Source organism: Canis lupus, chromosome 3 (genome assembly GCF_048164855.1).
Source record: "Canis lupus baileyi chromosome 3, mCanLup2.hap1, whole genome shotgun sequence".
In the NCBI taxonomy this organism is placed as follows: Eukaryota; Metazoa; Chordata; class Mammalia; order Carnivora; family Canidae; genus Canis; species Canis lupus.
Genome location: NC_132840.1, coordinates 20,699,466 through 20,719,997, shown reverse-complemented (window position 1 = coordinate 20,719,997; position 20,532 = coordinate 20,699,466). Strand labels below are relative to the sequence as shown.

Genomic DNA, 20,532 nt, shown 5'->3' with positions numbered 1-20,532 from the left:
TGATCCACTCTAAATTTTCTTACTATTTCAGTAAAATAAAACTAAGCCTTCTGAATCTCTCTTTTCTGTTTGAAAAAGTTACATGCATTTATTTGCCATATATTCAGCATTCTATTAATCTTTGCTTTTTGAAAAATAACACAGGTATCTGATTTTAAGTTGTGTCCTGTGATCAGGCATTCATACAGATCATTTTAACTCAGAGCTCCAGAAACTGCTGTGTAGGACATTTAAACCAGTCTTTTGGTGTACTGCTCCTTCTGCTATAGGCTTTAAGATCTGTAAGTTTTCTTTTACCAGGGAAATTTTAGAGTAGATAATTCTTAGGTTACAATACACGGACTTAAATTCTTATTTTTATTTGTGGTCATTGATTTCAGAATACATCGTGGCTTTCAATGGATACTTTACAGCCAAAGCTAGAAATTCTTTTATTTCAAGTGCGCTGAAGAGCAGTGAAATAGACAATTGGAGAATCATTCCTCGAAACAACCCATCCAGTGACTACCCTAGTGATTTTGAGGTGATTCAGATAAAAGAAAAACAGAAAGCGGGGCTGCTGACGCTTGAAGATCATCCCAACATCAAACGGGTGACACCCCAGCGGAAAGTCTTCCGTTCGCTCAAGTACGCGGAGTGTGAGTACTGTGACCTCGGGCTCATCTGTCAGTTTCTGCTTCTGTAGGGTTCAGGGAGAGAATGTGCCCCACCCCCTCCTTGTGAGAAACTTCAAACTGGCAGGCTGGCAGGGAAAGGCTTGGGTAAACCTGAGTCCCTTCATCTAGTTTCACGAATTGTGAACGCTTTCTTGCCAGGAATTTAAAAAACGAAAGACAAAAAATAAACTTCGTGCTCTTGTGGTGTGAACATATCTGCAGATTTGCAGTGGAGAGCAATGGATCTTTGTCTCTCCTGGACGTAGTTTTCACCTGGGCTCCTCTTGGAGCCTGGAGTCCCCAGCACCCCTCACATTCTAAAGAGAAAGGCAGGGTCTTTGTCTCCTGTTTGGTTGCCCTGTGCTTCTGTGAGCATGTGTTCTTATTTTTAAGGCAGCTTGTAAAACATCCTTTCTGTAGGTTTAATTTTGTTTTTCTGAGAGCCTCCCGACCATGCCCAAGCATGCCTTCGCTGGGCCTGACGTGGTCTCAGGCTGTACAGGTGTGAGGAACACCTCTCCTTCTCTGCAACTTGGGCTTGTTAGAGTAGTTAATCCTTAAATAATAAATTGCATATTTAGCACTTAACATTTTCTGAAGTATACTTATTACCAAAGAAAAGGTTTTCTTCTCTTTGTGATAAACTAGGGTAACAAAGTACTAGTTTTATTGTTATTCACTGTCATTTTTTTCACTGGAAGGAGAGAGAAATAAAAGCTTGCTTTTCTCCCTCTGTCCATCAGGAACTAGCCCTGACAGCCTGTAAGGGCATATGGGAAAGCCAGGCTAATTTGGATAGTGTGACAAGCCAGCTCTTGAGGCACCGCAAAGGTCAGGTGTCTGGCTTCCTCAGAGCTCTCTTTGTCAGTCCAGATGTTTTGTGATGCTATTTCTCTTTAAAGAGCAATAGCCTCCAAACAATCTAGGAAGATAAAAGCAAACCAAACCTTGTGCACTTAGCCAGATAAATGTCTTGCGCTTTTTTATTTTACTTTGTTTTGTTATCATAAAGAGCCCCAGAACATTTTAAGAAACATGGAAATGCCTAATTTTAGCACAGCAGTCCTGGAATCTCGAGGTTAGGTTCCTTTCTGTACACTCTTCACCATGGTTGTCAGACGTGGTGCTTGACACCCCCTAAGGATGTGGTGCACGGCTGACAGGCCCAGTCTGTCTTGTCGCCATCTGCTACCTCGTGTGGTGAGTGGCTTTCCTGTAAGCTTCCATTTTTCCCATCCAAAAATGGAGATAATGCTACCTACCTCATAGGGTTCTCACAAAGATGAAATAAAATAGTGCAAGTGTAAGAGCTTAGCAGAGTTTTTTGGATGTAAGTAGATGTTAAATATTGCTTATTTCTCTGGCTCTCATGAGAAGGCTCTGCTTTATTTTGGCTGGAACCTGTCCCACTCTGGCTCCCATCCCTGGCTCTGTCCCTGAGCTGGAAGAGAGAGCCAACCTGTTTGCCACGAGACAGTGTGTAAAGATATTTCAAAGATATCCATGGTGTCCCCCTTGCTTGATGGATTCCTCTCCAGATCCTTGGACTGTCCCTCACATGGCCCGGGTTCAAGCCCTCTCACCATAGTTATAGTGCTTTCCTTCCAGGACTCTCTAGTTGTCCGAATTGCTCTTATGGATGAGATCCAGAGCCGAGCTCATTACTTAGGTGTAGTCTGGTCTGCTGCAGGCTGACGGAGCAGACCCGCACGTGCTGTCAACACCATTCTTTGTCAGCACCTCCGGTATTGTCCCACGCTATTGACTTAACAGAGTCAACATGGCAAGTTCAGTACAGAATAAAGCAGTTTGTCTGTGCAAATAATTACTTATGGGAGTTGACCCGACTATATGTTTTTCCAGTTCCCTGTGCTTTCATGGGGGAGCCTGGTTAGCCTGGAATAAAAGTGATAGTCGTTTATGTTAAAGACAGAATGTCAGTAGTAGGAGTATAGGTGTGTTCTTCTGAAAACCGATTTGAGATGCAGTTTTTCTTCATGATAGCATGGTCCTGAAAGGTAAGGACAACTCTTGCGGTGTTTTTTTGACTATTTTTCTTCCATTTTTCACAAAGCAAGGTGCGTGTAGAGAGCAAAATTCCTGGTTTCCAGGGCAGTTTGGCAGGTGCTGATGTGCATGCAGCCAGCCATCCACCCACAAAATCAAGAGAAGACACAGTTCAGCGCCCTCAGAAACTCCCTGACTGCTTCCTAGTCCTGCTCTTGGAAAGGGGACCCTCTAGTCGGTACATTGAGGGTAGCGAGCAGTGTACAGTTGGGAAGAGGTCCTGCTGATGCTTCACTGGGATGAGCGGGATGGCATAATGTACCTTTTTCTGTCCCAGAGACCCAGCGCTATGAAACTTGACCATCATCCCATGGCCACTCTCTTCCTTGTGGTTTGTTGTTGCTGCTTTTCGTTCAGTGAGGACAAGTTGCCATTGCCCATGAAAAATCAGATGTTTCTCATATCTTCAGTTTTAGTCACGAGTTTATTGAGTTTATTTTTTTAAAAGTGGTCATTTTATCAGTCCGCTGCTTTCCGTAGGTTGTAAAATGTTCAGTAGAGGTCACCTTGGGAGTAATAATGATGGCTGAGTGATACCCATAGATGTAAGTGCACAGAGAAAATCCTTTGGCAGAGGGAGAGAACCCCACCTTCTGTCACATAGAGTCTCGGAGTCATTGTAGCTCTTTTCGGGATGAGTGCTTTCCCTGGCCAGTATTGGGTTGGTGCCACTCCGCTTCTCATATCTCTTCTCTCCTCGGCTCTAGCTGACCCCGTGGTGCCCTGTAACGAAACCTGTTGGAGCCAGAAGTGGCAGTCTTCCCGCCCCCTGCGAAGGGCCAGTCTCTCCCTGGGCTCTGGATTCTGGCACGCCACAGGAAGACATTCAAGCAGACGGTTGCTGAGAGCCATCCCGCGCCAGGTCGCCCAGACCCTGCAGGCAGATGTGCTGTGGCAGATGGGCTATACAGGTGCGTGCCGTTTGCCTGGGAGCAGTGAGGGGCCAGGGGTCCAGCAGCAGCCACAGGCCTGAGGCACCTGCCTTCCTGCCGTGCATGAAGCTGGTCATGTCTGACTGCCTCTCATCTTTGACTTCTGTTGTGCTGGGCATTTGCTTCTGTGCCTTTTTTAAGTTGTTTAAAAACCAACAAAGAACCAAAGAACCTTTGGTTCTTTTCTGCATTTCTGAGGTTAGCGGGTAGATTGTGGAGCATTTCTTTCCTGTCAACCTGTAGCTGAACAAAGAGCAGTTTCTCAGGTAATGAGATCAAGTGCAAAGATGGTTATTTGGATGTGATAATGTGAAAATGAGTTCATTCCTTGAGGGTGGAGCTCTCTCTGCAGAACGGTAAGTTACAGACTATGCACCTGTTGATCATTAGTTTCAGCGCAGGAGACAGAGGTAATGACCATATCCTAGGAAATAAAACAACCAGTGTGGTATTTTTCCTAACTGATTCATCATGGCAGAAAATTGTTGCCATAACTACTGTGAAGGTTTGTACCCCAACTCAAATGGAAGCCAGTTTCTCTACTCCGCCACTCCAACCCCATCCATCTCAGCTGGTCTCAAGGGCCTTATCCGCATCCCCTAGCCTTGGAGATCATAACTTCTCCCTTAATTCCCCCGACCCTCACCCTGCAGAATGTCCAAGGCACTGAAGCTCTTCATGCCTGATTGACTGACCTTTCTTTAAAATAATAATTGTCACCTTGTGGTTTTATCTTTCCGGGGTGAGAACTCTTTACAAAGCAAATTCTCTAAACAGAAAAGCATTTTTTGTCCCCCGCATCCCCGGGCCAAGTGGTTTTTGAGATTGTGTCATTATTTAAATGTAAGCAATATGTTTTGGTAGTTACTTCAGTGTAATTGATTATTTAACATAGTATTGACACATAAACACGACTTTCACACCAGAAAGACACCTACCTTTGTGACACCTGTTAGCTATTAAATAATATGAGTGTCTTAGATATTTCACATGTTTTCTAGAATTTCTTGATCTGGGAACATCAGTCTTAACATTGGTACACGTAGCTTTTGGCCCGTATCTGAAATAGGCTCATTATCTAGCAAGGTGTACACTGGAGTGGTGTTCCTCATGGTGCCGTTATCCCCACAGATTGCCAGCAGCCCCTGGTTGTCAAGGTTACTCATGAGCAGAGGCTACTCATGAACAGCGGCTGAGCTCTGAGCAAAGGGGTGGGAATAGTCTCCCCTCCTGCAAGGGTGTGTTCTTTGTTCATGAGATGAGGGGAGGCAGACCCAGTGGAAGTCCCCAGAAGCGGGGAAGTCACAGTCACTCCTGTGTGGAGGACTGAGCTCAGGTGACAGTTGAAGGGTGTCCCAGGAGATTGCCCCTGTGGCCTCAAGTCTTATTAAATAGCAAGTGATGGCATCTCCCTCGGTCTCCACTTTTCCTCGTCATAGCTCAGCCAGGGCCCCTGAGGTTCCTGACCTAACTCGTATGCGTTGGGCAGGCTTTGGGCCTCCGTGACAGGTCCCAAGGAGGAAAGTATTTTGTAGACAAAATCCAAAAAGATGATTTCTCCAAACATGATTGTTGCTTATTTTTCGGAATAAGGTGCTAACGTAAGGGTTGCTGTTTTTGACACTGGGCTAAGTGAGAAACATCCCCACTTCAAAAACGTGAAGGAGAGAACCAACTGGACCAATGAGCGGACACTGGACGACGGTGAGCGATGATGCTGTGGTGTGATTCTGTCTTTGTACCTTGTTCCTGTCCCCAGTTTTATGGGTTAAGAGTACAATTCTCTGTATGCGAATGATTACATGATCGTGTACAGCTATTATTGAGACAAACCCATGTTGTTCATGTGCCTTTGGGAGGAAGCTTGTCTCACTGTCTTGGGATGTCAGGAAGTAGCATTTGAGGAGAGAGGGCTGCCTGGTGGAGGAGTGCTGACTTCCCTGTTTGAGAGGGGGTGGGGGTGCCAGGCCCAGAATTGGGGCTGCCATAGTGTGGGTTCTGAGTGGGACACCATGTGGGGGCAGTGCAGCTTCTTTGTCCAGGGAGCGAGTCTGTTGGAATCGGTGGTTTGAAATGTTGCATCTTGGTGCACGTTATCAGCTGTATCTTACAACTTTTCTCCTTGTGGTTGGCAGGGTTGGGCCATGGCACATTTGTGGCAGGTGTGATAGCTAGCATGCGGGAATGCCAAGGGTTTGCTCCAGATGCGGAACTTCATATTTTCAGGGTCTTTACCAATAACCAGGTAGGTGTTTTGAGGACCCCTGAAGCTTAAAGAGTGGACATCAAAATATAAAAAGTAAAACTTGGGAGAACACACACTCCTTGGGACACCTGGGTGGCTCAGAGGTTGAGCCTTCCACTCAGGTCATGATCCTGGGGTCCTGGGATCAAGTCCCACATCAGGCTTCCTGCAGGGAGCCTGTTTCTCTTTCTGCTTGTGTGTCTGCTTCTCTCTGTGTGTTTATCATGAATAAATAAATATAATCTTTGAAAAAAAACACATACTCTTTTAAAAGCAGCACACCTCCTTGATGCAGATGGAGCTGCATCTGGCATCTCACATGTGCCATGTTGTTCCTCTGCTGCCACTTCTTTGTGGCTCTGCCCCTTTGCCATCCATCCCTTTGTCAGCCTCCTTGGACCATGAAGACCTCACTCCTGGGGCACTGCAGCAGTGACTCATCCGCCTCTCATTCCATCCTGTCCTCTGAGCATGCCCTGGGCTTCTGTGTCCCCGTGCCCCCATGTCACAGGCACATTTCTCATGCTTTCTGTGTGAGAGAAGAATCCAAGTGACTGTGTTTGCCACCCCTATTGACCAGCTCAAGGGCCATCTCTGTACCGTGGTGCCCAGTGGCACATTGGGCAGTGTGGGTTCCCAACCCTATTCCCTTGCTTTTTATAACAATTTATAGAAAGGAGGGGGGTTCCTATTTCTTTTTTTAATTTTTATACAAATAGTGCACAGTTCAAAAATCTCTACAGGCACACAGGGAAGATTCCCCCAATGCTGTCCCCGTCCAGCAGGGATAACCTTACTTCCTCGTGTCCCGTGTGAGGGTTTCTCAGTTTCTTGTACCCGCCCCCCTCCCCCCCGGTATTTTTTTGCCTATACAAAAAAATGTAAATGGGTCTTATTTGTAAAAGCCTTTAAGAAACATAATTCTGAAATATTGCACTGATTCTACTTCTACTGTAAGTTTAATTGTACATGTATTTTATAAAAAACGTCTGAGTGGTGATACACAAGGCAATTCAGCTCTGTCAGGAGACTGGGGGAATTGAACATCAGAGAAATAATTCAGAAATAATTCAGAGAAATAACTTTTATCGATGCCATTTACCCTTCAATCTGTTTAGGAATGAAGGATATTAGACAAATATGTTAACTCTGTAGAACGCTCAACTGAAAGGGAAGTGTCTTGTGATAAATTCTTTCTGGGAGAGGCAGTGAGCGGTGTGGGGGTCCACCTCACCCTGGAAGGTGTACTTGAGGGTGAGGCCCTGGGGAGAGCAGCCACCCCCAGAGCACAGCTCTCCCTCAAGTCTAGCTTCAGGGACCTAGAATTTCCGAGTGTCTACATTTCGGAGCATTATTTGTTCTTGGTTTTCATTTCTGAAATTTAAGTTAATATGTTGTGCTGCTTAAGAGATTATACTTTACCTTTAGAAACAGAAACTCTGTTGTAGCCCTTTTAGACTTTCACTGAAATCCCTAAAGTCATGTCTGGCATTAACTAGGTATCCTACACCTCCTGGTTCCTGGATGCCTTCAACTATGCCATCTTAAAGAAGATGGATGTGCTGAACCTCAGCATCGGTGGCCCTGACTTCATGGACCATCCCTTTGTTGACAAGGTTGGTCATGTCCCCGCACAAAAGATAGTGGTACTCCTGGTGACAACGTCTGTTCTGAGCATTCATCTCTGGTGCGCTGGTAGCCTGTCATGGACAAGGCCACTGCCTCGTGAGGACGATGGATGATGTCGCGAGCTTTGAGAACTAGCGTTGGGAGCAGGACAATCTGTTGTGTTGGTACCTTTTCCAAACAGCACATTTCTGAACCTGCCCAGAAAGCGGGCTTTGCTTTGTGCACTGCAAGACCCCATATCCTGTTTTTATCAGTGCTACTGAACACACTGGTTGGCAAACATCCATCCCATAAGGGGCTACTGTTACATTTTGAAGGGCACCCTTTTTTTGTACTGTTTTTAGAAGTTGTAGTTATTTTTGGACAGTTGTACATTAATTGTTTGAGAGTGCCATAGTTGCAGAGGCCATAGTTGCAGAAATAAATGTTTGTTAATCCTTTAGGTGTGGGAATTAACAGCTAACAACGTAATCATGGTTTCTGCTATTGGCAATGACGGACCTCTTTATGGGTAAGTATTCCCCATAGGGATGGCTTAGAGGTGTTTTCTCACCTTGAAGTAACTGCAGATCTGTTGTCCATCTGTCTCTGTGTCTACCTGTGCCTGTTTGTATCTGTCAAAAACTTTGTGTCATGGGAATATTCTGCATATAACGAGCCAGACTGTGTAATGAGTCTCACTGGTCAGCTTAGGCTGGTCTTTTTTCTGCTTAATTTTTTATTTATAATTTTTAGTTTTCTGTAAATAGCAGTTTGGAGGCCTACAGCTTTTATTGTACTTTTTTTTTCCTTCCTGAAATCAATCAAGAAAGTAAACCTGTAGAAATAAATGGATTCCGCAGTATTTAGTGATACCCGCTGTGTGCGAGGCCGAGGTGTGAGGAGGTAAATGGGACGAGGTGCCTGTCTTAGGAAGGATGAGGCGCAGACGCAGCAGAGTTGGCAGAGAGGGACAGTACAGGCAGCGTAATAGACCTGGCGACCTCTGTCGGTTGATGAGCAGGGTCAGACGGAATGAAGAGAGAGAATGGTGTCCCAGAAATGCTCTTCTGTGCTGGGTTGTCACGGTGGACTAAAGCAGCGTGAGATGTGAAACGCCATTCACTGTGATACAGGTCTTGAGCTCTCACCTGGTTAGAGATCCCGATCTCCTTTCACCTATGGCTCCAATTTGCATTCTGTAGGTGATGCGTATAAATAGTCTCTTGTGCTGAAATGCTTTTGCAGCAGGATGTGTGTCATCTTCCCATGTTGGCTACCAAGGACTTGAGCGGTTCGGTGCTGTAATGGGGAGGGTGTGAGTTAACCAGAGAGGAGGAGGAGAAAACGCAGGAGAAACGAGCGTGTGCATAAGCTGCTGTGGTGTGCACAGTGGGCACGTGCGCCTAGGCCTTCAGAGTTGCTCATTGCATTGTGCTGTGACACCCCTAGGCATGCATGCCATGGTTTAAGGATTGATGGACTTAAACATGAGGGGCTCAGGGCACAAGATTAGATATACATTGGACAGGTGGTAGGCCCAGGAAGGCCTGTGGCCAGAGGTGGGTAACTGCAGCCCACCGGTGCTGGCTCAGCTGTGTTTCCCGCAGCCCCCCTGCACACTCCACAAACCCAGTCCTCTCCTGGTCCTCCCTGCAGTAAACCCTGTTTATCTCCATCCCATCACTTGTTCTTGCTACTGACCCCCATCGCTTGCCTTTCTGTCTCTTCACACCCCTCTCACCAGCTCTTCCATGTGCTTCTCTGACCGCTCTGCCACACACTGGTCCCTCCTCTGAAATCCTGTGACGTCTGTGGGCCATCACACTCCTTTTCTGTGTTAGAGGAGCACCCTGAGAGGGCCCCATGTCCATCTCTCACATCTGTTTGTGAAACTGCACAGAGCCCTGGCCTCTGCTGGCAACTCCTATCGTGCTGGGAACTGCCCTGTCTTTGAGTCCATCATGGGGTCCTATGTCCTTTGTGTACTTGAACTTCATTTTTAGCATAAGCCAATAAGAAAAAAAATCACTGTAGGTGCCTCTGAACAATTACCTGGTAACATGTTGGTGGCCAGTGAGCTAAGGAGGCAGTGCCAGGATTGACTCAACGCTGGTTTAAAATAGTTGGTTAAAAGCAGGTGCCCTAGAGTCTTTACTAAGGTCATTTAAGTCTCTGGGAATCAGTTGTGGTTATTGAATTGTCAGGGTTCTGAATTTGGTGGTAGAGCTATGGTAGGTAAAGTTCAGAGATGCAATTTCATGAATTGAAGTTGTTTGATATTTTCAGGCCATTTGGTTTTATCTTGACTTAGCTCTTTAGAGTTTAAAACTTTTGTTGTGATTTGTTTCACTGTGATTTCTTTACATATCAGGTACACTCAAAGTATTGAGAATTGTATGGTTTTCCTTTGCATCTGTCTGCCCTTTGAGGAGCTCACAGTGAGGGTGGAGGGATCACTCCTCGGTTCCCTGTGAAGCAGGGGAGCAACCTGCAGGTGATCAGTTGAGAACTTTGACTTCCTGACGGTGGCAGGTGCCAGTTTGTGGCTATCACTGCTTCCCAGAAAAGTGTGGGATCTGGTGGGGGACAGGATGCACTCCCTGGGAGTGGAGTGAGAATGATGTGAGAGCATGGGAGTGGGCAGCCATCATGAGCCCATGGATTCTTGGCCGCTCAGAGAGAGGACTCCCTCAGGTCCAGAAGTGCATCTTGGGAAAGTGCATCTTGCTGCACGTACAAGATAGTGGCCTCAGCCCAGTGTGTGAGTAGCAGAGAACGTGGCCTTTGTTCAGCCAGGGAAGCTACACGAGAACCTAAGACCATTTTGGATTTTTCTGGGAATATTAGCTGTTATCTGAATTACTCATTTTTTAATAAAGATTTTATTTATTTATGAGAGACTCAGAGAGAGAGAGAGAGAGAGAGAGAGAGAGGCAGAGACACAGGCAGAGTTCTGGAGAAACAGGCTCCGTGGAGGGAGCCTGATGTATGACTCGATCCCAGGACTCCAGTATTAAAACCCTGGGCCGAAGGCAGGCGCTAAACTGCTGAACAACCCAGGGGTCCCCTGAATTACTCATTTTTTAAAAAAATATTTTATTTATTTATGAGAGAGAGGGAGCAGGGTGAGGAGCAGAGGGAGAGGGACAAGCTGACTTTATGCTGACCTGAGCCGAAATCCAGTGTCGGATAGTTAAGCGACTGAACCACCCAGGTGCCCCCCCAAAAGTACTCATTTAAAATGACTTCTTTTCCTTTGTGTTTTTGTGCGTCAATCTAGCACCCTGAATAACCCTGCTGACCAGATGGACGTGATCGGAGTAGGTGGCATTGACTTTGAGGACAACATCGCCCGCTTTTCCTCAAGGGGAATGACTACTTGGGTAGGCTTTACTAGTGGGATGTACCACACAGAAGTGTGTGTGTACAACCTGTGGGTGTATTTATAGGTGCACATGTGGAAAAGCAGCTGGGGAGGTAGCCAGGGCTGTGGGTGCTCCCCTGGCCACAACAGTGAGTCATCTGGCCCCTTGGATGTCTGCTGTTTCATGGTGGTGCATTGGGTAGGGGCTGGTTCTGAGTGGTGCTTCCTGCTTCCCACTTTGTAACTGACTTCTGAGCAATGCACCTTTTAGGGCGGTTGGATTTATGCCCGCTTGTTCTGACTGGTTGGAAGGGGAGCAGTCCTTTCTCATTGCTAGGTCAGATGATTTTTCTAGCCTTAGGAAGCTGGAGAGGCCAGTGAGAACAACTTACTATCAGCTCTGCTGCCCTGGAAATAACTCTGTTTAGCTGGGCAAAATTGAAATAATTTTAGCAAGTTAATCAGTTCAGCTCCTTGGGGTTTAATTGTGCCTCTGGAGATCCTCCTTTACTCCCAGAGCAGAGTTGGATGTACAGGTGGCTGCTCCCATGGGCAGGGCTGGGTACTCCTACCTGCCTCTCCTGATGCTGTCACTGGTTGTGTCCTTGGCCTGCACCAAGGCCTTGTGTCATACCAGCATTTTGAGAAATGTTCCTGACTGGTCTGCAGAGCTGCCTCAGAAGGCACCTTCAGTCAGTGCCCCACGTGAATCTGGATCCAACGTCTAGTTATGTTTGAGTGCCAGAAAAGGTTTTGTTCACTTCATGTTGGTGGTTGCTGCACTTTTTTACAGCATATAAGATCTCGTGATTCTCATTTTGCCTCAATTTCCAGGAAATTTAAGAGAGTATTCAGTTAAAATTTTGTTACTCGTGCAGTTATTATCATTTGAGTGCTTTCTTTCCCTTCTAGTAGTTTCATGCTGTCATGTACTCCTTTCGTTTTAAACATGTTTATTTAATTTTTAATTGTAACTTTCTGTTATTTTTAACATATTTCTAATTTTTAGATTAATTTCTATTTCTAGTCTTGCAGAATTTAAAATATTCACTTTCAGTTGCTTTGTGGCATTACTATTATACTAGTAACTATAAAGCACATCTAAAACAATTTCACTTTCTCCATTGCCGATTAAGATTGTGTTGTATCACAGTGAATTTAAGATAAAACCAGTATGTTCCTAAGCTTATATTACATGGAACTAACCATATTCACTCCTAACTGCATGTAGCTGTGTGCCGGTGGTGTGCTGTGGTAGAAACCAAGCTACTTTCATTTGTAGGAACTACCAGGAGGTTATGGCCGTGTGAAACCCGATATCGTCACCTATGGTGCTGGAGTGAGAGGCTCTGGTGTGAAAGGGGGCTGCCGGGCCTTGTCGGGGACCAGTGTGGCTTCTCCTGTGGTTGCTGGCGCTGTCACCTTGTTGGTAAGGTGAGTGCTGCTCAGCAGAGAGGCTGTGGTCCAGCAGACCAGGAGCTGAGTCTGGCTTGTCACCAAGCAGGTTTGTGAGTTTAGGAGCATGCCATGAACATTGCTCCCTCTATCTCTCCGTCTCCATGCTGTTCTGTGTAGGGGATTCATGTGAGGTGATGGCTGCCTGAACACACTGTAAAGTTTGACTTGTAGGGACGCCTGGGTGGCTAAGCAGTTGAGCATCTGCCTTTGGCTCAGGGCGTGATCCTGGGGTCCGGGATCGAGTCCCACATCGAGCTCCTTGCAGGGAGCCTGCTTCTTCCTCTGCCTGTGTCTCTGTCTACGACTCTCTCATGAATAAGTAAATAAAAATTAAAAAAAAAAAAAAAGTCTGACTGTAAAGCACTGTGTGAGGACACAGTCTGCCCTGTGTTTGTTTTTGTTCTGGTTTGTTTTTATTACTTTTTAAAAAATATATATCTATTTATTTGAGAGAGTTGGGGGAGAGGCAGAGGAAGAGGGAGATTCCTAAGCAGGCTTCACATTCAGGCAGAACCCGATGCAGGGCTCCATCTCACAACCCTGAGATCATGATCTGAGCCAAAATTAAGAGGTAGATGCTTAACCGACTGAGCCACCAAGGCACCTCTTAAAGACTTATCTTTAAGAATGGTTTTAGGTTCATAGTAATACTGAGGAAGGTACAGGGTTCCCCATGGACCCTGTGCCTCCATTTTCTTGTTTTTAACATACCAATTTTGTGCTATAGTTGCACTTGTGATGTCTAAACAAGTGTGTGTATCAAGCAGGGCACAAAAAGTCAGTTATTTCCCTGCCATAGTCTTCATTTCCTTGGAGAGTCACCTTTCAGTGTGCTCTGTTACCTGAGGAGCTATCCAGCTAGGCAGCAGGACTGGCAGTTTCTCTGTATGACTTATTTATTCTCTTTTGTCTCATTGAATCCCTCATAGAGTTGGAACGGAGCTTAGTGATTGGCCCTTAAGTTTATTTTGATTTTAGCTTTGAATGCCTGGGATATATTGTTTTTAATTAGCATTCTTTGATAAAGGTAAATATCTATCTCTGTCCTCCTTTTCCCATCCTCTTAGAGTTCAGAGCAGTTTCTTGAAAATGTTGACACTGGCTAGGGTGATCTCTGGAGACAAACCCTGTCTTTTTTCTTGCACTTGTTTTCCTCACCGCATCTTCCATGCAGAGAGGAGAAGGGGAGGGAAGGCATGTGGATTTACCTGGCTGCATTCAGGCTTTTCACACTGGGTGGAGGAGCGCATTCCACTAGGGGCTCCTGCTGGCCACCTTGTTGTTTATGGGAATAGAGACCCTGACTCATTCACCACCAGCCATGACTGTGGGCAGGGTTGAGGCCTCAGCTGCAATCCTGAGCTGGGCATACCTCTCCGTGTCAGGTGAGTGGGGAGTTGAGGAGGATTTCCTTTCCAGCAGCTGTCCGGGAAACCTTTCACTTTCCTTATCTTCCTGCAGCTGATGAAATGTGCCTATGGCAAGTCATCTCCCTGTAGCCTGGCAGCACTCCTAAGGATGCAGGACCTGGCCTTTGATCTGGCCTGTCCATGCAGTGGTTGGGGCTTGTGGCTGCCACTGAACTTTTATTGGCTCCCACTTTACCCCCTCTTAACTCTCCTTACACCAGATTTCTCATCTAGACCTAGTAGAAATCCCACCCACACTTCCAAGACCAGCCACCATCATAGATATTTGGGAACTGTGGAGAGTCCATTTTTCTTTTTTGCTTTCTGGATTTTGTCCCCTGCATTTGAAGGGTTAAAATTTACTTGTATTTATGATAAGTAGACATACAGAAATGTGCGTGCTAGGGCTGGTGTTCTCGAGCACTGATGGTGCCTGTGTCACTAAGTTCCTGGCCAGATCGAGCGGGCTGTGTGTTTGTCCAGGTGCGTTCTGATGATGCAGTGCTCAGGCTGGCCTCAGGTGCACTCTGTTCTGTCAGGCCATCCCCACCTGGGAGGTCGCACACCCTGGACTCCAGAACAGCAAAGGCAGGCAGAGGTGGGAGTCTTTACTTGGGTGCTGTGGTTCCTGCCGGCCCTCTGGGGAGGTCCTCTCCATGCTTTCTGCCACCAAGTGTTCTCACAGGTCCTCTGCTTCCTGTGGCCATCAGGCTTCCTTTCCCCTCAGGAGTCTGTCACTCTTAACCTGCTCTTGTCTCCTGCAGCCTCGGAGGTCATTTTAGTTGTTTAATTGGAAAAATACATGTTTCTGATAAACCTAGTATAAACAGGCAAAAGCTTCCTGAATCACTTGACACAAGCCAGTGGAAGGTTAAATAGTAGTCCCAAGACAGGGGCAGAAATGCCACATTATTCTCATCCTGCACGGGCTTCACCTGAGAAGCTCCCATTAGTTGCAACACCAGATGGAAGGTCCCAGGTCTGCACGGCCACAGGTTAAGGATGGTCTGATTTTCCTCTTCCTACTGAGAGAGAATGAGCAAATACATGGTTTTCTCTCCAGCACAGTCCAGAAGCGAGAACTGGTGAACCCAGCCAGCATGAAGCAGGCCCTCATTGCATCCGCCCGGAGGCTTCCTGGGGTCAATATGTTTGAGCAAGGCCATGGCAAGCTGGACCTTCTCAGGGCCTATCAGATTCTCAACAGCTACAAACCGCAGGCAAGGTTGGTATGCTTCTTTTGAATTGGCCTTTCTCTGTCCCTGGGCTCTGAGGGTATTCAGCCCTCTGTGCAAAATACTGGCCTCGGGGCAGGAACTGATCACTGATCCACACCACAGCAGACCCTCAGGGAAGGCTTCGTGCTGCTGCTTCGGTGAGGGCAAGGGCACCACCTGGCAGCACTTGAACTGCTTTCTACTTCCTGATGTTCTGTTATTTGTAGTACAAGTAGCTTAAAATACTGATTTGGTTTCTTTGCACTTTTTTTTAAAGGGACGTTTTAATTTTTTCATTTTTGTCTTTATTTATTTTTTGAGGAAGAGAGCATGTGCAGTGCAAGCTGAGAGGGAGGTGCAGAATGGGAGGGAGAGGGACAAGCAGACTCCGTGCTGAGCAGAGAGCCAAGCCCTACATGGGGCTCTGTCCCAGGCCCCTGAGATCATGACCTGAGCTGAAATCTAGAGTCAGTCACTTAACCAGTTGAACCACCCAGGCGCCCCAGAACTTTTTAAATAATCTTAGGTTTGCAGAAGTGGTGTAGCAGTTGTCACATACCCTTTACCCAGCTTACCCTGATGCTGGCACCTTCGCTAACAACGCGTCAACTCTTAAAACCAGCAAAGGAGCACTGACGCTGTACTGTGATGAATCCACAGACTTCGCTCACAGGCATCCAGTCCCTGGGATGCTGTGTCCATCCAGCCAGGATCAGGCCTGTGCTTGTTGCTCTCCCTTCCTGGTCCCTCCAGCATTTGGCGGCTCATCTGTCTTTTGCTGTCACTAATAACTCTGACTCCTTTGGGAGTACCGGTTATTAGTAAGTAGACTGTCCATGTGAGTTTATCTGCTGCTTTCTCATGATTAGTTTGAGATTATGTATTTTTGGTTAGAGCTTGTTTGCTTTCTAATCTGAAATTTTTATTGGAAATTACTAGATTTACAGCAAAGTCGTAAATATTATGTAAGGACTGCATCTTAGGTAACGTGGTGCAAGCCTCAAAGCCTGGAAATTAATTAGTTAATTAATTAATCCGTTACCATGGACTAATAATCTCTCAACTATACTCAGATTTCACCCACTGTGTGTCCCATCCTTTTCTGGGGCCAGGATGCAATCAGCATCCTGCGATACTTGGGGTAGGCCTTTCTGCATGGTTTCCTCCCATGGGGACACTCCTTGGTTCCTGTTCCTCTCACTGTTGGTGGTGTCCGTTGGTATTGTGTGATTGAGGTGGTGCGTCAGTCAGCGCTCTCTGGGTGGCAGACACCAAGGTGGGAAGGATGTCCAGGAGATCAGCTGTGAGGAGAGGACCCAGGAAGGAGGATGGGATGGAGATAGGAGGAGTCCAAGGGCTACCACAGCCTAGGTCTGAGAGAGTGTCTGCTCTCGGGGAGCTCTTGAACCAGAGTGGCCTGTTCGAGGAGCCTGTGCCTCCGGGGGTCAGCCTGCCCTGGCTCCCCCCTGCACTCAGTCTTGGCTGGGAGCAGCAGCGGGAAGCCTACCCTGGCAGGAGCAGACACAGCAGAGGGTCCAGTCCATTGGCTGTGCTCCTGCGGCAAATCCGAGCAGCCGCACTCCTGCTTCCATAGGTGGTATTTGCTGTGTCCTCTGCTGTCCCTTGTGATTGCTGAGTGTTTCATGATCGTCTTGGAGATGATCCTGTTGCTCTTCTTTCTTTTCTTTTTCTTTTTTTAGTAAAGGTTTTATTTGAGATAACGAGAGAGAGCAACAGGCGGCAGGGAGGAGCAGAGGGAGAGGGAGGAGCAGGGAGCCTGACACAGGGCTTCATCCCAGGGCCCCAGGATCACAGCCTGAGCCTAAAGCAGATGCTTAACTGACTGAGCCACTGAGGCACCCCAAGATGCCTCATAGGTGGGGTGAGGCACCCCAAGATGATCCTGTTTCTGACATCCTTTGCCTCATAGGTTCCAGCATCCATTGTTGGTTCTTGCCTGAAACGATACTACTGTAGAGACTGCCTTGTGGTGATTTATTAGTTGGAATTCTGCTCCAAGGAAGAGCTATCCCTTTTTTCTCTCCTGTGTTTACTTATCCGTTTGTTTATATCAGTGTGGGCACATGGCTATTTATTTTACTCTGTAAATTGTAGCCCATTGATATCATTGTTGATTTTGTGGCTCAGATTGTCCCAGATTTGGCCCTCAGAGTCTCCTACTGGTTGGCTGCTATGTTATTTGCATCATGCCTCCCTTGTTTTTTTGAGCACTTCCTTGCTGTTTGTTTGGCAGCAGAGGATGATCACACATTTCCAGCCCCAGCCCTGGTCTTCATTCTTTCTCCATGCAGCCCCGGCTCTTCCATGTGTTTGGAACCCAGACTCACGGCGATGTGCTCCCTGCTGCTGTGCCCATGGCTTTGTAGACCCTTTCGGCAGTTGGCTGGGCAGTGTCTGTGTAGGCACGCCGTCTGCACCTGTGTGTGTCTGTTGCTGTGGATGGGAGCGCATGAGTCTATCCCTCTGCTACTCCTTCCCGAGCTGCTGTTCTCTGCCCTGTCTTCCTTCCCTTTACGTGGAATGCACTTCTCCACCATGACATGCACAGAACATTTACCTGTTTGCTCAGTCCACGTCCCCTCGGAAAAAACATGCTGATTGGAGTGTAGGATCTGTGTATAATTCGTATCTTTGGCTTTAGAGCACATGGCCCTGCTGTGCCCCAGCTTTCCTCAGCTTACTCCCTTTCTTCCTTCCTTCTGCCTCCATCTCTTTCATCTCTTTCACTGCTCATTTTTGGTACAGCCAAGTTAGTTTATATTTCTTTGTGGATCCCCCCCAACACATGGTGGTTGATTTCCACTGGCTATGTGTTTGGTATGTGACACATTACCCTGGCTTTGCAGTCAGAAGTGCACAGGGGAGGCCCCCCATCCCTTCTGGCCCTGCTCCCTCTCCCTCAGTTTCTCCACCCCTGGTGGGTATCACAGTTTATCCTTCTTGTATTTCTTTTTGCACAAATGAGCAGATATACATGTATGTTCTTACATCCTTTTTCTTACATTAAGAATAGCATCACTGAAAATATTTTATTGCATTTTGCTCTTTTCACTTAATAGCATCCTGGAAATCACTCCCTATCAGTTCATGCAAATCTCTCTTCCTTCTCTTCATAGCAGCAGAGGGTGGATATGCGTTGTCTGTTCAACTACTTATTTGTATGTAGGCATTTAAATTCCTTACAACATATTGTTAATTATAAACTATTGCAGTGCCAGTGTAATTTAGTTTCTTTGGAGGTGTGTCTTTAGGGGAGGTTCCTAGAGGTGATATTGCTGGGTCAAAATTACCAGCGTGGGAGGCTTTGTTAAGTCCCACCCTGCTCCCTTGCTCCCAGGCAGAAGGGTTGTGCCTGGCAGCGTACCTCAGCCCCACGCAAGTACGAGCCTGCTTCCCAGAGCCCCCGCCACAGGATGGCCTCCATACTTGTGACTGCACTGGCGGCCAGTCCGATGGGGGACACAGGGTATCTCACTGTTGCTTTCATTTGCATTTGTCTTGTTATGAGTAAAGTGGCGACACTTTGTGGTGAAGGGCTGTTTTTATACCTTTCTTGTGAAGCATCTGCTTACTACTTCTCATTTCTCTGTGGGGTTTTGTTCCTCAGTTTTTAAGAATTCTTTACAAATTAGGGTTACTGACCCTTTGTCAGCGACCCATTCTGCGGCTCTTTCTCTCCGTCTGTCAGTTGCCTTTTGGCTTTGTGTAATATGTTCGTTGTTGTTCAGTGTGTTTATTCAGTAGCCACTTTTGTTGGGCTCTTGTCATTGCCAGTCCTGGACTTTGAGTCACAGAAAGCTTTTCTCTGCTGGAAAGTACGGGAACTCACCTGTTTCCTTCTAATATGTGCTTGCTTTCTTTTATATACATGAGCCTCTCTGATCCATATGGAGTTTATTTTGGCCTATAGGTGGAAACATGAAATAACTATCTTTGCCACCAGAATGTGAGCTCCCTTTATAAAATGTTCATCTTTGCCCCAGCAATTTGAGGTGCTGTCTTGTGAGATTCTGGGTCCAGGGTAATTAGTAGGGGGTGGTCATGTACTCATTCTCTACCAGTTGGGGCCTCCAGAGTTTGAGAATCATGGAAGCAAAGAGGCGTTTCATCGTGGCATGTACAAGCAGTCTAGGCAGGCCAGCCCGGTGCCCTCTGGGTGCAGGGAGCGTTGCAAAGCAAGTCCCCGGGTACCAGCCCAGGGTGGCCCTGCAAGCAGCCCTTCCCGGCTTAGGTCCCCTGCTGACGTGCTGCTGCAGCTATAGCACCTCATCCTCCTCTGATGTGCTGTGTTCTGACCCTGTGTTCTTTGTTTCAGTCTGAGTCCCAGCTACATAGATCTGACCGAGTGTCCCTACATGTGGCCATACTGCTCCCAGCCCATCTACTATGGAGGGATGCCGACAATTGTCAACGTCACGATCCTCAACGGCATGGGCGTCACGGGAAGAATTGTAGACAAGGTGACCCTGCTCTCTGGCTTGTGGTGAACATAGACATGGCCCACCCTTTGTGCCTTGTCTCTCTCTCCTGATGTTAGAGCAGAAGTTTTCTCCTCCTGTCTGAGGTGCCAGGGTATTGGAAGCAGTGATTTGTTTTCTGCTGCGTCCTTTATGGATAAGCTCAGGAGAAATTAATGGAACCAATTTGCTACTCTCTGACTTTGACATCTTGAGTTGGGCTCCTAAATGGACTAATTAATTTTGATTTTTCATTTTGTAATTTCTCACCCATAATTAAAGGCTTACATGTAATTATTGTATTCTTGAGTGAGTATGAATGGGCCTTCCAGTTGAAAAGGTATGTTTCTGTTTTGAGGTTTTTAAAAATAATTTTAATTATTATAATTTCATATTTTATTATTATTTTATATTTTTTAAATAATACTTACTGTATAAGCATTATCATGATAGTAAAGGACAGAAAAAGAAAGCAGAAAAATGTATACTAATGCATACTGATGTAGCCACTGTATGTCGAGCCCTTATCTCCAGCCCGTAGTTATCATTAATCCCTTTGTGCTGGGCCCAACATCAGGCTTTGTCTTTCTCGGTTCATGTCATGTTCACTGTTACTCTCTGCACAGTCCCAGTGTACTTGCTGACAACTATGGAATATCACATTGGATTGTTAAATCATAATATGCTTACCTTTTTCTTTTTTTTTTAACCCCAAACCACTTATTTTAGCCTTCAAGGAACAAAATGTTCTTTTCCAAGATAATTGTGATGAGCTTACAAAAACAGTACAGTTTTATATAACAAAACATTCACAAGTTAAAAGAGATTTCTAGTTTGTTGGCTTCATAAGGCAAAACAGAATCTAGTGCAAGTATAAGAAATCCATTCATAGTCAGGGCCCTATTCTCAGCAGTGTTAGAGTATTTCTGTTGAGCCAACTCTTATCTAATTGAGTGACTCTTCCTTCTGGTATGATTTGAAACAAAGTCATCGATCTCAGAAACTTGACAACAATTTCCTTATCACTCTTCTTCATAGTATGAATTCTGGATGTTCTATCTGTCTGCAGGCACAGAGGCAGCAGCTGTGACCGGT

At 46.3% G+C, this 20,532-nt stretch overlaps 1 protein-coding gene across 3 annotated transcripts in view; it reads left to right on the top strand.

The window, feature by feature from the left end:
• The window catches only part of MBTPS1 (membrane bound transcription factor peptidase, site 1), a 52,685-nt gene that overhangs the window by 14,102 nt on the left and 18,051 nt on the right, over positions 1-20,532 (top strand). For all 3 annotated transcript variants that reach the window (XM_072819456.1, XM_072819454.1, XM_072819455.1), the window contains exons 3-12: positions 381-638; positions 3,431-3,634; positions 5,249-5,359; positions 5,791-5,900; positions 7,400-7,516; positions 7,973-8,040; positions 10,792-10,894; positions 12,158-12,309; positions 14,806-14,967; positions 19,296-19,440. In XM_072819456.1, the coding sequence (XP_072675557.1) occupies positions 381-638; positions 3,431-3,634; positions 5,249-5,359; positions 5,791-5,900; positions 7,400-7,516; positions 7,973-8,040; positions 10,792-10,894; positions 12,158-12,309; positions 14,806-14,967; positions 19,296-19,440 (1,430 nt within the window). The remainder of the gene's footprint in view (positions 1-380; positions 639-3,430; positions 3,635-5,248; positions 5,360-5,790; positions 5,901-7,399; positions 7,517-7,972; positions 8,041-10,791; positions 10,895-12,157; positions 12,310-14,805; positions 14,968-19,295; positions 19,441-20,532) is intronic.